Raw genomic sequence first — 15982 nt, forward strand, 5'->3', positions numbered from 1 at the left:
GATTTGATAGAGGTACCTTATTATCCAGAATTATTTTTTATGAAACCCTAGGTTAATAGGAGCAAAATGTCCTTCAACTGAACTCCAAACTGAACCCAGATAGCTAGCAGATAAAAGACCCTACCTTGTGACTTCTTTTCCCTCAGGGAAGTAAGTCGCTATCTCATGATAACATCTGAGCATCCTCATCCTTGCCAACCCCTTTTTTGGAATCCTGTGATCTTAACATGATGCTTCTGTATTTCCTCCATACTTGTTATAACTGAAATTGTTAAGCTGCCTTTTGCTTCTGGATTGATTTCTGTATCATAGTATTGAAACTGACAACACCCTGTAATGAGTGGACAAAACCCCTCAGAAATGGGGAATCCCCTGAGCTTCACTCTTAGGAGGAGAGTCTCCACATGATCATGTGTTATATTTCTTCTTGGGACAAAATATTAAATTGATATTATGTTTTTCTGTCTCTGATCTGTTTCATGGGAAGACAGTTATCATATTCTCTGATCTGGTTTTGTAGGAGATATTATAATTTCTGATCTGTTTATTAAGTTTGTAGGAGAGATTAAAGATTATTTCTCTGATCTGTTTGTAGGAGACAGGCAAATACAAAAACTATATTTTAATATTCAATCAGATCCAATCCCTCTGATTGTATTATTATCTAATCTACTTCTTACCCACTTTTCTTCAAGAATAGTATGAAGTAGTTTATTAGATGCTTTACCAAAATCATTCAACAGCTTTCTCCTGAATTATCTACCTGCTAACCAGCTGTTAAAAAAGGAAAAGCGGGCAGCTAGGTGGCTCAGTGGATAAAGCACTGGCCCTGGATTCAGGAGGACCTGAGTTCAAATCCAGCCTCAGACACTTGACACTTACTAGCTGTGTGACCCTGGGCAAGTCACTTAGCACTCACTGCACTGCCAGAAAAAAAAAAAGGAAAACAGATTAGTTTGTTGTAACCTCCTCTTTGTAAAGCTTTGCTGGTGCTTTGTAATCATTATTTCCTTTTCTAGATATTCACTGTATAGGGGTTTTTTTTCGCGGTATAGACTTTCAAAAACCTTCAGTGTGTTCTTCTTTGTTTATTGGATAAAATCCAAGTTCCTTAGTTTTGCATTTCCATCCTTAATTTATACTACTCCCCTTCACTTACTTGTGTAGCTATTATCTTCCAGGTGTCAGGCCATTTCTCTTTCTTTAAGTGAATTCTATGCTGGGTCACAGTCTTTCCTCAACTTCTACCCTTATGCTTTTTTTTTTTTTGGGTGGGGCAGTGAGGGTTAAGTGACTTTCCACACAGCTAGTAAGTGTTAAGTGTCCAAGAGCGGATTTGAATTCAGCTCCTCCTGAATCCAGGGCCAGTGTTTTATCCACTGTGCCACCTAGCTGCCCATTCTGCCCTTACTCTAAGGAACTTTAACACACACGTTGATAACTCTTTTAATCACCCTACGGTCATAGTTCCTTAACTTATTCATTTCACATGTCCTACTCTTCCACTCAACCTCAGCCACATATAACAATACTTTTGTTTTTTACCATCACCTGCAAATGTGCCACTTTCATGGTCAGGAAATCTGAAATGCCTTTATCTGATTATTGTCATTTCTCCTGTTACTCTGTCTTGCCACTCCAACCCTAAACTCCATCTTCACCAATGACCAGTTATCTCTACACTGTCCTCTTGAGTCTATTGACCCCTTATCACATTCCTATTCTTGCCTTGGGCAGCTAGGTGACAGTGGATAGAATGCTGGTACTGGAGTCAGGAAGATTCATCTTCATGAGTTCAAATCTGGCCTCAGACACTTACTATCTATGTGACCCTGGGCAAGTCACTCAACCCTGTTTGCCTTGGTTTCCCTATTTGTAAGATGAACTGGAGAAGAAAATGGCAAACCACTCCACTGTCTTTGCCCTCTCCACCCCTAAATGAATGAATGAATGAATGAATGAATAAATGGGGTCATGAAGAGTCAGACACAACTGAAAAACTACTGAACCACAGTCTTGCCCTGCCAAGCTTCAGCTTTGGATCACTCCCAACTGCTGCCTTTGCTCCTCCTCACTTGCTGCTAAATCAAGCTGGAGAAAATCACAAAACTGCAGACTAGGCCCACTGCAAATTTATGTTAACCTCAAATGGGCTTCACTATGGCAAGACAGTCCTTTTACATCTCCTTAGTTAACTAACATTCCACTTAATACAGTGACTCTTCTACAACTTCTCATTCTTTTTTCAAACCTTCCATGGCTACATTTGCCAACACCACTCAGTTGAAAACCTCGCCTCATATTTTACTGAAAAACCTTGAGGCTATTTGATGAGAGCTCCTTCCTCCCCCTCATCTCATCTTACCCAGATGCCTTCTTCCAAATATCTTCTTTCACCCCTGTTTCATACAAAGAGGTAGCCTTCCTCCTTACAAAGGCAAGCCCCTCTACATGGACAAGTCATCTCCTTCCATGTTATCTTTTCCAGTAGATTGCCTTCTCCATCATTCCCTCCCTTTTACTTTAATCTCTCTTTGTCTATTGGCTTCCCATCTGCCTACAAATATTCCCATGCCTCTCTCTCCTCTACCCTCCAAGAACCCTTACCTGATTCATTCATCTTCCCTAGCTATCCTATTTTTCTTTTCTCTTATGTCACTAAACCACTTGAGAAGGCTGTCTATAATCAGTGCTTCTGCTTCCTTTCCCCTGAAAGGTTAGATTCGGTTTTGTTTTTGTTTTTTTTTAACTCTCTAGTTTGGCTTCCAACCTCGTAATTCAACCAAAACTACTCTTTTGCTTATGATCTTTTTTTGCCAAGTCTAATGGCCTTTTCTTGGTCCTCATCTTTCTTGGTCTCTGCAGCTTTTGACACTTACTCAACTTCTTCTTTATACCCTTTTCTCTTTCAGTTTCCATCACTGCCATATCCTGGTTCTCCTTTTATCTGTCTGACCACTTTTTATTCTCCTTCACTGGATCTTCATCCAGGTGATGCCCCCTAACCGGTGTGTGACTCACCAAGTTCTGTCCCAGGCCTCCTCTCTACAAACTATTTCACTTGGTGATCTCATTAGCTCCTATGGTTTCAGTGATCATTTCTATACTGATGATTCTCAGATCTATGTATCCAACCCTAACTGTCAATTGGAAAACTTTTGGATATTCCATAGACATCTTAGACTTAGTATACCCATTCTTCCTCTGAAACTTTCCCCCTTCTTAGCTTCCTTATAACTGACCACTGTCCTCTCAGTCTTGCAGGCACACATCCCAAGTGTCATCCTCAACTTTTCACACTCTCACCTCTCTGTATCCAATCTCTTGCCAAGTCCCGTTGATTTTGTTTTTGTAACATCACTCATGTTCCTCTTTCTCTCCTCTCACATTGCAACCACCCTGGTGTAAGCCCTCATTTCCCCCCTGGACTATTATAATAGAATGCTGGTTAGTCTCCCTGTCGAGTCTTTCCTGCCACTACACCCCCTTACACTGAGCTGTCAGATTGAATTGCAGATTCTACGATACCACCCCCCTATTCAGTAGTTTTCTTCTTCTCCTCCTTCTCCTTCTCCTTCTCCTTCTCCTCCTTCTCCTTCTCCTTCTTCTCCTTCTTCTCCTTCTCCTTCTTCTCCTTCTCCTTCTCCTTCTTCTCCTTCTCCTTCTTCTCCTTCTTCTTCTTCTTCTTCTTCTTCTTCTTCTTCTTCTTCTTCTTCTTCTTCTTCTTCTTCTTCTTCTTCTTCTTCTTCTCCTTCTCCTTCTCCTTCTCCTTCTCCTTCTCCTTCTTCTCCTTCTCCTTCTCCTTCTCCTTCTCCTTCTCCTTCTTCTCCTTCTTCTTCTTCTCCTTCTTCTTCTTTTTCTTCTTCTTCTTCTTTTTCTTCTTCTTCTTCTTCTTCTTTTTCTTCTTCTTCTTCTTCTTTTTCTTCTTCTTCTTCTTCTTCTCCTTCTCCTTCTTCTCCTTCTCCTTCTCCTTCTCCTTCTTCTCCTTCTCCTTCTTCTCCTTCTTCTTCTTCTTCTTCTTCTTCTTCTTCTTCTTCTTCTTCTTCTTCTTCTTCTTCTCCTCCTCCTCCTCCTCCTCCTCCTCCTCTTCCTCCTTCCTCCTCCTCCTCCCCCCTCCTCCTCCTCCTCCTCCTTCCTCCTCCTCCTCCAATGAGGGTTAAGTGACTTGCCCAGGGTCACACAGCTAGTAAGTGTCAAGTGTCTGAGGTCAGATTTGAACTCAGGTCCTCCTGAATCCAGGGCTGGGGCTTTATCTAGTGGGCCACCTAGCTGCCCTTTCAGTAGATTTCATTGGGGATGGATTGTAACAGATAGGGATAGATATAGGAGAGAGTCTATTCCACCTGGATGTTGGTGGAGACATGAGCAAAAAACATAAATGTGATGAGGGCAAGACAAGAATGTGTGAGAAAGTGTAGTCTACTTTGACTAGAAAGTAAAGTACAAGAAGGAGAATAGAATGAGATATAGCTGGGAAAGGTATGTTGAAACCATCTTATGTAGAGTCTTATATGCTACTGGGTTAGGAATTTATACTTTATTCAGTAGGCAAACGTTCACTGAAGATTTAGTTAGAGAGATGACATCAGAACAGTCAGTTCTAAAGATGACTCTAGCAGTGGTCTGAATTGGGGAGAGGGCAGATTGGAACAGGAAGACTAGTTTAAGCAGCTTTTATTACAGTTTATTGAGAAAAAATGGGGGTAGAAATAGAAAGGAGGACGGGTAGATGAAAGAGATCTTGGTGGAGGGAGAATCCAGAAGACTGAAGAACTCCTTAGATGTATGAGATGACAGAGGAAGTGAGATTGCTTTGAATTAACATCAAAACTGTACTGAGAGGGCAGCTAGGTGGCGTAGTGCATAAAACACCAGTCTTGGATTCAGGAGGCCCTGAGTTCAAATTCGGCCTCAGATATTTGACACTTACTAAGCTGTATGACCCTGGGCAAATCACTGAACCCTCATTGCCCCACCAAAAAACCCCAAAGAAACAAAAAACAAACTATACTGAACTTAATTGAGGTTCTCTTTGACTATTCAGAATTCAGTGTCTAACTATATCTCAAGGATATTATTTTGAATGTTAGTTTATGGCATTTACAGGTATTCTAAACAGATTATTGTGGTTTTAATTTTCACATGCTAGTCTGCTTAAACCTATTAAAAGTTTGTGTGTTGGGGGGGAGGGGTTGTTGTAGATGAGTATGTCATTTCCTCCCCCTCCCATTATTATAAAGCTGAAAATAGACTTGTGATACTGTGGTACATTTTGTTATCATGTGCAGCAGTATGGTGACAACTTGTGTTTCTTAGTTTTCACCTACTCTTTAAATAACTGATATTTTATGCTTAAACTGCATAGTTATTTAAACATGTTCAATCTTTGAATAACAAGTATATTCTCTTTTCACCTGGGGCCTTTACTCCTATAGAAGAAATACAAGTTGTCATAATGGAACAGACAAGCCCTATGTTTTGTTTTTAAGAATAACGTCAAAGGATGTGTTTTGGGAACATACTTTTATTCCTTGCCTGACATCAGCTATTAAGGATTAGGAAAATAACCCTTAAACCATACTTTATGCCCATTAGGATTTACCATGCATGAATTCATTTATCCTTTAAACTTATTTCTATTTTCCTACACTAATTCTTGGGGTAACATGTTGCATAAGTCTTTTACCTGATTCGTCTGAAATATTCTTCCAAGTTTTAAGGTGTGCTTTTGAGTGTACTGAAACTTACCTGGGTTCATCTTATCCATTCCAGCTCTATCTCTGCCTTCATCTTTCCAGGTGGATGATTCCTAAGGGTTTTTATTCTGTATCTCTCTATGTAGAGAAAGAAGCTCCTTGCTTATTTTAGTTGCCTCTTTCTGGCTTTTTTCTCCAGCTCTCAAATTTTTCTTTAGGTATAACTAATAGAACTGTACATAATATTCTAGGTGTAGACTGCTGCTTCTGTCTCCCTGACACACAAATGGCTCAAATTCTGTTAATTACATTTTTTTCAGTCATGTCCTACTCTTATTGACCCCATTTAGGGTTTTCTTGGCAAAGATACTAGAGTGGTGTGCCCTTCTCCAGTTCATTTTACACGTGAGGAAACTGAGGCAAACAGGGTTAAGTGGCTCGTCCAAGGTCACACAGTAAGTGTTTGAAGCCAGATTGGAACTTAAGAAAATTAGTCTTCTTGACTCCAGGCTTAGCACTCGATCTACTGCAGCACCAGGCTGCCCGTTACATTTCAACAGGGCAAATAATGAAACTTGAGTGTCTTTATAGCAACATAGGACCACCTCAGCAGCTAGGTGGTGCCAGTGGATAGAGCAATGGGCTTGGAATCTGCTCCCCCTTTTCCTCCCCATTTCCTCATCTGTAAAATGAGCTGGAGAAGGAAATGGCACACCACTCCAGTATCTGCCAAGAAAACCCTAATTGGTGTCACAGAGAGTCAGACAAGATTGAACAACAGATGACCACCTCTGAAATTTCATGTTAACCATAAACATTTCCCGTCAAATATAGATAAAGTACTGCTAGGACAAAGTGTAAATGTTTGGAGCAAAACTAAATTATTTCATTGGGGCTTTATTATAGGCAAAGAAATGACACACATTTATGTTTAAGATAATTTGCAAAATGTATTGTTAGTAAATTTTTTTGTTGTTCAGTGTCTTTTTTTTCTATCATAGTTTGTTTGCCTTTAAACATGATCAGCACTTCATAAAATATATTGAATATTTGGTTGTCATACTTACTGATTGGAGCAGTGAATAGAGTCCCAGCCTTCAAGGGAGCCTCTGACTAACATTGGCTGTGTAACCTTGTAACCCTGGGCAAGTGACTAACCTCTTAAGGCTCCAGGCTACTCTCTGACACTTAGGCTGTAGAGTAGCTTTTGGTAGGGGGAGTTCACTCATTCAGTGTTTGCCAAAACAATGAAATGAGCACCAGCCCTGTTCAAATTATTGCTTATGTTGATGAGTGGATTCAGTTCATTTCAGCAGCTCTTTATGGAATATCTGCTAGATTGTTAACATTGTGCTAGATGCTACTGGGGAGGGTTACAAAAGAATTATGACTCAGTCCCTCCCCTCTAAATAGTAGTCATTTGGAGTCTTTCATTAATAATACTTTATAAATAGATAGTGCTTTTTCCCCCTAATAACTTTAAGTGCTTTACCATAACTTTCAGTAATCCTTTAAGGTTATTAAGAATTTAAGAAGGAAAAGGGGGAATGTTTTTTGAATATTCCTATATTGCCAGGAGAATGATTTTTATTTTTTTATTTTTTTATTTTTTGGTTTTAGACTGGTTTTCTTTAACATTTTTTTTTCTTTTTCTTTTCTAGGTATTTAGTGGATAGTCGTTGGTTCAAACAGTGGAAAAAATATGTTGGGTTTGACAGTTGGGACAAATACCAGATGGGAGATCAAAATGTGTACCCTGGTCCCATTGATAATTCTGGACTTCTTAAAGGTTATTTATTATTGTCTTCCTTAAGTAAGGCTGTTAATATGTTAAATGAATCAATGAATTAGACATTTTTTTTGCATTATAGAATTTCATATATTAAACCTGATATGCTACAGTATTCTGTTTCACTGATTATTTTTGCTTATTTATGAACAAGTTAGTATCTTATTTTGAAAGAAGTGTTTAACTTTATTAACATTGAGAAAATGTGGAAAATAATACCATTTGAAAAGATAATTGAAATAAATATGAGCCTACTTTGATATCCAATTTAAGTACACCTGACTTATCTGTGTCCCTCACATAAAAATACCATCTCAGCCCTGTGGCCACAGGAACTTCCTTCTCTCCCTTAAGTGCTGAAACTTAGTGTTAACTTTCCTTCTTATCTTCCTTTCCTCCCAATTTAGGATCCCAACCCTGACCTCTTCCTCACATCTATCTGTTACACCAGGGCCCATTCTAGTCAAGGATTAGATAGATAGCTTGAAAAAAGACAGTATTATCCTCTGTGTCATTCTCCTGTTACTCCTTGCCCCTATCATGTCACCTTGCTCTTCCATTAGCCATTCTCCTCTCCCACCCTTCTCCCAAGCCCCCGTATGGTATTCTTAGCCCTCCACTCCCTATGTCTTTTTACCCCAGGCCTCCATCCTACCTTCTTGGATGTACTGTTTAGGACAGACAGTTTACATTTGTTTATTTTTTCTGAAGTGTGATGAATTTTAATTTAGTCATTTGCCTAATTAAAAATTCCCATTTATATTGCATTTTAAATTTTAAAAGGTGCTTTCCTTATAATATCTTCATGAGGAAGAATATAATAAGCATTATTATCCTCATTTTACAGATGAAGTTCAGGGAAGTTGAATAATTTGCCTAGATTATTTTATCAGTATTCTTAAATGCTTTGTATGTACCTGGTACTGTCCTAAGCAAAGACAAAAGAAAAACAGTCCTTGCCCTCAGTGAGTTGACATTCTTAACAGGGGAGCCAGCGTGTATGAAGGTAAGCTCTATGTGAACAAGGCACACCCAAAGGAGACCACAGGTGACCATGGGAGACAAGGCACCAGAACAGGAGCACTTGAGTGCCAGTGATTGCAAGGGCATCATTGCTTCTCGCTTCCTGGAGAGAAAATCAGGAGAAACCATACCCAGAGAGTCCCTTGTGCATTCTTTGTCTTCTCCTCGAGGGTCTGGAAAAGGCAAAGAAAGAGCAGTTCAGTAAGGATCGTTTTGAAATGCCTGATTTGGGGATTGGGGGAAAGCTCTGAAATTGTTCTGTTTTTAAAGGGGCTTAGAAGGAGAAGGAGCCATGGTCTGAAACAAAATTCATTTAGCACATTAAAGTTTGTACAGCATTATAAATTTTGTTTCATTTGAGCCTCATAACCCTGTAAGGTGGAAACCATTGCTTTAATTATGCTCATTTTGCAGAAGAGGAACCTGAAGCTCTGATGTTGTGACTCACGGTCATACAGCTAATAAATGCCATAGTCAAATTTGAACCTAAGTCTTCCTGACTCCAACTCCAGTCCTTTATCTACTACACTAGTTCCAGCCCATCCTCTGACACCAGTGGTGTCACTCTAGTCAAGTCACTTCACCTCTGTTTGCCTCAGTTTCTTCAGCTGTAAAATGGGGATAATAATAGCATCGACTTTGCTAGGTTGATGTCATGTGCTTAGAACAGTGCCTGGTACATAGAAGGTGCTAAATAACAACAACAACAATAACAATAATAGCTAGCATTTATATAATATACATACATGTGTGTTTATATGATTCAGGAGCCTATCAATGCTGACATTCCCTTTTCCCCTCTTCTCAGTAGCGGGGAGGGGGATAGTGGAAAGGAAAGTCTTAGGCCAATACTAGAACCCTGCAGAAGAAAGGAAAGAAAGATGACCAGGGAACTAGCTAAAACCAAAAGTGTCTTGAGGATGCTCCAGCACTTTTCTCCCTGCAGTCTTCACTGTTCTCATGCTTTCTCCTGCCTATGAAACAGCTCCCCCAGCATTTTCCCAACTAATGGTAGCTACTACTAGTTGCTTGAGGGCCATCTGCCTCCCCATTATCTACCTAGAGTAGAGATCCTTTGATGAGGAATCCCTGATCTTCCACTATAGGAGAAGGTGAGGTCTTTACATCCCATTGTGGATCACTGAATGTTTCCTCCTGTAGAGAGACATTGTTACATACTGTAGTTAGGTTCACATTATTGTGCTTCAGATACATTAAGGATTTCAAATGGGCATTTATAGGATATTATCAGGCACCTAGACACCATTTATAACATCGTTTCTATGAGTAAATGAATTCCAAATTCCAAACTGACAAACTTTTAGAGCACAGTTAAATTGGAAACTTTTATGGTCATATAATGTAGAATTCATATGTCATAAAGATATGTAATTTATAAAGTAATCACTTGAGTATTATGGACTGAAATTAATCCTGCCTTATTTTTCTCCCTTCAAACATATTCATTAATTTGGACTAACTTATTTTCCTGCTTTAGGGCATGAATATTTACTAAATTAAATGAAGTAAGTAGTTGTGTAACATGGGGGTTTTTGTTGGGTGGGTTTTTTTGTCTGTTTAAAATATTAACTGGGAAATTCAGCTTAAAAAACCATTTTTTCATTTTAGGATGAGTGTCACTATATTGCTCATCCCTTTTGCTTCTAAACAGTTGACATTTGGGGGAGCCAGTATTTTGTGGTCTTGATCTTCTATGTATTCTCCTCCCATAATTAATGCCCACTGATTTTTCCATTTCTATTGTCTACTTCCTGATAGCATTTCTTTTAAGGGGAAAGAAAAAGAAAGAGCCTATGAGCCAACTAGCAGGTATTTTTTAAACATATGAGTCACTGAGTCAGTCAGCATTTATGAAGCATTTGCTATGTGACGGGCACTGTGCTAAATCACTGGGGTTATAAATATGAAAAAAGGTAGCCCCTGCTCACAAGAAGCTTACAATTTATTGAGGGAAGAAAATCCACAAAAGGAAGCTGAAAGAGGAGAGGGAGGGAAGGTACTTGAGGCATGTTTAAAAACAGTCCAAGAAGTCCCAAAGTAGTGCATCCAGGTGACAAATAAGGAAATGGTCTGAGCTGAGCTCCCTCCTGAAATGAAGGAATTCTTGACTCCACCATCCATGCAGAAGGACTGAGGATGGTAATGAAGTAGAGTGGAAGACTGATTGGATCTTGAAGAATGATGAGGTTTCCCCAATAATGAGCTTCTTTGGACATGGTGGAAAAGTCAGAGAAGCTCAAAGTAGTCCAGCCAATTGAGAAATGAGGAGATCATATAATTGATCATCTGTTTCGTGGGGTCTTGATGTTGATACCACATGTGATTCTGTTACATTTAAAATATAAATATTTCTACTGGTTTTCAGTAATTGTTGAGGTACTTGACCCTTTGGAACATAGAAAATATGAAATATTTCATTTCTGGCTTTATAGAAGTATGACTTCTTTCAGGGGGAAAAAAGGATTATGTAGTTAAAAACATAATTCATATAGTTAAATCCTTCACTAAACAGTTTAGCAGTGACAATGGCAGATAAAAAGGACATCTAAATACATAAGGAAATATTTTAAATTTACAAAGGCAGATTTTAGTCTTCCAATGGATTAATAGTTGAAAGGATACAGGCAGAAAATTTTCTTTTCTTTTTTTCTTTTCTTTTCTTTTTTTGTGGGGCAGTGAGGCTTAAGTGACTTGCTCAGGGTCACACAGCTAGTAAGTGTCAAGGGTCTTAGGCCTCATTTGAACTCAGGTCCTCCTGAATTCAGGGCTGATGCTTTATCCACTGCACCACCTAGCTGCCTCAAGTGGAAACTTGGGAGAGCAATCTGGCAGTACACATTAAGAATTATAAAAATAATCATACCTCCAAATATTCCAGGATAGTATCAAAAGAAGGAAAATAGAGATTCAAAGATGTTTATTAGAGTTTTACTTTACAATTATATAAAAAGTTATGGAAACAGATGTACAACAGCAGGGGAATAACTTAACTTGTGGCACATTAATGTAGTGGAAAACTAGAATACAATTAAACACAACTAGTAGAACATTTTTTAAAATCCAGAAAGACCTTTATTTTGTTTATTTGCATGGGAGCACATTTTAATTATGGTAGAAAATTCTATTTACATGGTAGCAAATTGCATTATCATTATCATCACCATCATTATTATACCCTGACATTTAAAGTATTGTGTTCATTGATTTAGAGTCCTCTATTTTTTCTTGGGCTACTCTAATTCCAGAATTACCACCATACTAGGTAACTATTTTGGAATGTTATTTGAACTTAAACTTTAAATGCAGAGGTATAGATGCAATTGATTTCCAGCAAAGGGCTAGGATATAATGACATTAGCACTCTTTTTTCCTTCAAAATTAGAATTTACTAAATTACTTTAGCTTTTTAAAAGAAACTTAATTATTAAAACCAAACTATAACTATGCATATGATGTGACTAGATCATCTTGAAAGTATTCCTCTTAGTAGGATCACTTGGTTCCTAATTCTGGGGATGGTCAAAATTTCATATTACCACAACTACTTTTTTTAAATTTTATTTTATTCTGAAATAAAACAAGCATTCCCAGTATGGTTATAGCTACTTAATTTAGCATTATATCCTGGGGATACTCTGCCTTTGAAATTCCATCCCAACAGGAAGTTTGAGAGTAGAATTTGGATCTGCAACCAGGTTACATTAAACATCTGATAAGGCATATATAAGGCATAAGGTATTTTAAACTATGTTATTATTATAACACTTCAACTACAGACCTTGGGGGAGGGATCTAGGTCATTTGTAACTGTCACATGATAAAGATTGGGTATGGGCTATCCATCTTTAATTTATTTACAGAAATCATGGTTTTTGCTTGCTGAACATGTATACATGTGTGTATGTATATATGTATATGTGATAGATTTTCATTTTAATAGCTTAAAATAAATTTGTATATATTTTTTAAGCAGTCAGTTCCTAAAACACTCATCCCATCATTATTTAGATTTCATAGTTTTCCAGTTAATTAAGAATATCTAGTTTCAAATGTGTATTTGGAAATATTTAAAAGCTATCATATCGTGGGCAGCTAGGTGGCACGGGGCAGCTAAGTGGCGCAGGCCCTGGATTCAGCACAGGACCTGAGTTCAAATCTGGCCTCAGACACTTGACACTAGCTGTGTGACCCTGGGCAAGTCACTTAATCCCCATTGTCCTGCAAAAATAAAATAAAATAAAAGCTACCATTTCAAAAACATAAGCAAAGAGAATTAGATTGTGTTTATATTTTGAAACATGTATGTACTAAAAACATGTTGAAATAAATATTTTCATATCTTTTTTTGTATTAAGAGTATCTTTTTCTCTCACAGATGGTGATGCTCAGTCCCTTAAGGAACATCTTATTGATGAATTGGATTATATCCTATTGCCAACTGAAGGCTGGAATAAACTTGTCAGCTGGTATACTTTGATGGAGGGTCAGGAACCAATAGCACGCAAGGTAATTTTAAAAGAAAAATGAACTCAGATAATGGTATGTGAGTTGAGTGTTTTGAGTATCTCACAATATATTCTTGAATATGGTAAATAGTAAATAGTTTTGAAATCATTCAGATTGTAAAGCTAGGTTCATTTAAATAAAATGTTCTTGAAAGTTATTTATAGAGGTAGCTTTCATAGAATTGGATTTTTGTTAATATAGAAGCATGTCAGAGTTCAGTAATAATCCAAATTTATTATTGTCACAGCATACAATAATAAAATCTTAATAAGGAATTTTAATATATTTTCCTTTCTAAAGTTTTGTGATTACTTTCTTGGTAAAGTCAGGTTTTTTTCCTCCCAAAATTATGAAATTATTGTTAAAAGCAAAGGGCAGTGCTATACTTTTAAAAGCGCCAAACACTAAAATATCTTCAAATAAATTTGCCAGTTTTGTACAACTGATGAGTTTTTCTTCACTGGGGTAGAAGTCTCTTGGAAATATGTTCTGTTGTACACATTTTCTAATAGAAGATGAGTCACATTCAGAATATAAGTCTGCTGAGGCAAGGGAGCTAATAAACTAAATATATAAAATTTACTTCCAGATAGGTTAAATTTTGGGGATACAAATCTAGTATTGGTAATTATTCTTTGAAAATGGGAAGATTTAAATTTCATAGCCAACCCTAGAATACTTCTTTTTTTTTTTAAATCAAGGTTGAATATGCAGTTCTCAATTACTTTAGCTTTTAGGGGCAAATATGGTTTCATGTTTTGCCTCAACATTTCTTTGTGACCATTCCAAAAATGAAAATTTTGGTACTCAGAAATGTTGGTGATATCTAGAAACTCCCAAGTTAAACTCTTATGGTTGGGTAATGATAATGGTAATGCTCTGGTTTAGAGAATTTCTGGTTAAGTTTAGCCTATTTAAAGAAATTTCATAAAAATACAAAGTTAAAGATGTCTCTGATTACTTTCACAGCAATCATAGAGGGAAAAATAAATCTTTCCTAAAACCTAAACTCTCAAAGTCTCAGACATCCTGGAGAAATGACAAGTACTTTAAAAATAAAATTCATCTCTCCAGGAATCAGTTTTTTTCTTCCCCTGAGGTGTTAGCCTAGGTGATATTATAGGTCCTTTTCAGTTTTTAAAAAGTTGTATTTCTGTGAAATATAAAAATCTATTATTTTGAACATTATGAAGAACAAGGGAACAATTAATTGGAAAGTGATTTCAAGTAATCAGTGATTGAAAATATAAAAACAAAGTTTTTAAGATTGCAGTATCATGAATTTAGAGCCAGAAGTGACATTAAAGGTCATCAGATTTAATCCCCCTCATTTTACAGATGAGTGCTATGACATCCAGGATCAAACAGGTAATAAGGGTTCAAATCCAGGTCTTCTGACTCTAAATTCGATTTTCTTTCTGTTGTACTAGTATGTGTAATCTCATACTTATCACAGGTAACCATTATGTAAATCATTGTTTTTGTTCTTGGATTAAATTTTAATTTCCCAATAAAACAATAGAAAGATTAAAGTTGCAGAAAGCTTCAGGATCTTTGGGAAGAACTAGTCACAATGGTTAAAAATTTAACCCAGAATCCTCAAAAACGATTTTTTTTAAGCATTTTGTTTGCCACAACCAGAAAATACCCAGCTCTCTTTTGCGACCCTTTTTGCCTGCAGTTAATATGAAGTCTGTCAGGATGATTTTTCATTCAACAAATATTTATTAAGTATATCACACTTTATATTAAAGAGGATATGAAGATAAATAAGGCAAAAGTCTTGAGCTTAAGAAGCTTAGATCTAGTAAGGGAATAAGATTCCCAGGCCATCATCCCTACGCTAGCCTCACTTTCCCAGTTTCAGCCTGTAATTAACCATTTCCACTCTGCATTGTCCTTCAGTCTCCATTCCATCTCCTAGCCCTTATTCTCTTAATGGTCACACCCTGCTAATACTCAACCCTGATTTATTGCCACCTTCTGTTTCATCCAGCACAGGAGAGAAACTAGAGCTGGCTATCTAACTCTCTTAGTCATTTGTATAGAGAGAACTTAAACCCATGAGATTTGATATGGTCATCAAGAGAGAGATTGTACAGAAATGATAAAAAAAGACCCAAGACAGAGCCTTTGGGTACACTCAAAGCTACCTCCACATGTACCTTCATCCCACCACCTCCTGTCTCATTTTGAAAATTGGTACCACAATTATACCTTCTCTAATTGTCTTAACCAGTAATTATTCCACTAAGCAGAATGAAATGTCAAAGAAAGGTACAGATACTCTTATACTTGAACAGGTAGCTTTCAAATGCATGTTTTGATCTTTTGGGTTCAAAATTGATTTTTATTGCCTATTTTTGCTCTTTAGCACTATTGCCTTGAATGTTTACAACTTAGTGTTTTTGTGTGTTTTTTCTAATCTTATATCCATCTTTGGTCTTTTTCTCTTCCCTTTTTTTATTGTCTGCCCAGAAAACAGCACAAAAAAAATTTGCAATATGTTGTGTGACATTTACTTTTAATGTGGTTTCTATTTCCAGATAGTATCAGAATAAACTTTATAATGGGCTATTAAATTTAATATGTTACTACTTCTCAAGCTTATAAGAAGATATCTTAAAATTTTATTATGTAGTTATAAACACAATCCAACTTCTTTCCACACCATAACCCTAAGCCTTCTAGGTTTAAGTAATACTTTTGTCATTGTTATTTTTCAGTCAACCACTGAAGAGAATTTCATGGAAGTGAGGATTTTACAAAAGACAAAAATAACTTTTGTTTAATGAAAATTTAAAACCAAAATATGGCATTGTAAGATTATATCATGTAAGGTCCTAGAGGAGCTCAGATCCCTGTATACTCCATAGCAAAGCTCTTGTAGTAAAGTACTCTAGAAGGAACACTAATTAAGAAATCTCAAAAGTAACAGGTATAGGCT

The 15982-nt window shown here is 37.0% G+C and overlaps 1 protein-coding gene across 5 annotated transcripts in view; it reads left to right on the forward strand.

Moving 5' to 3' along the window:
- USP15 (ubiquitin specific peptidase 15) overlaps positions 1-15982 on the forward strand; it is a 179849-nt gene that overhangs the window by 42193 nt on the left and 121674 nt on the right. For all 5 annotated transcript variants that reach the window (XM_043966591.1, XM_043966592.1, XM_043966597.1 and 2 more), the window contains exons 2-3: positions 7358-7485; positions 12905-13035. In XM_043966591.1, coding sequence (XP_043822526.1) covers positions 7358-7485; positions 12905-13035 — 259 coding nt within the window. The remainder of the gene's footprint in view (positions 1-7357; positions 7486-12904; positions 13036-15982) is intronic.

This window comes from Dromiciops gliroides, chromosome 5 (assembly GCF_019393635.1).
Source record: "Dromiciops gliroides isolate mDroGli1 chromosome 5, mDroGli1.pri, whole genome shotgun sequence".
NCBI classification, from domain to species: domain Eukaryota; kingdom Metazoa; phylum Chordata; class Mammalia; order Microbiotheria; family Microbiotheriidae; genus Dromiciops; species Dromiciops gliroides.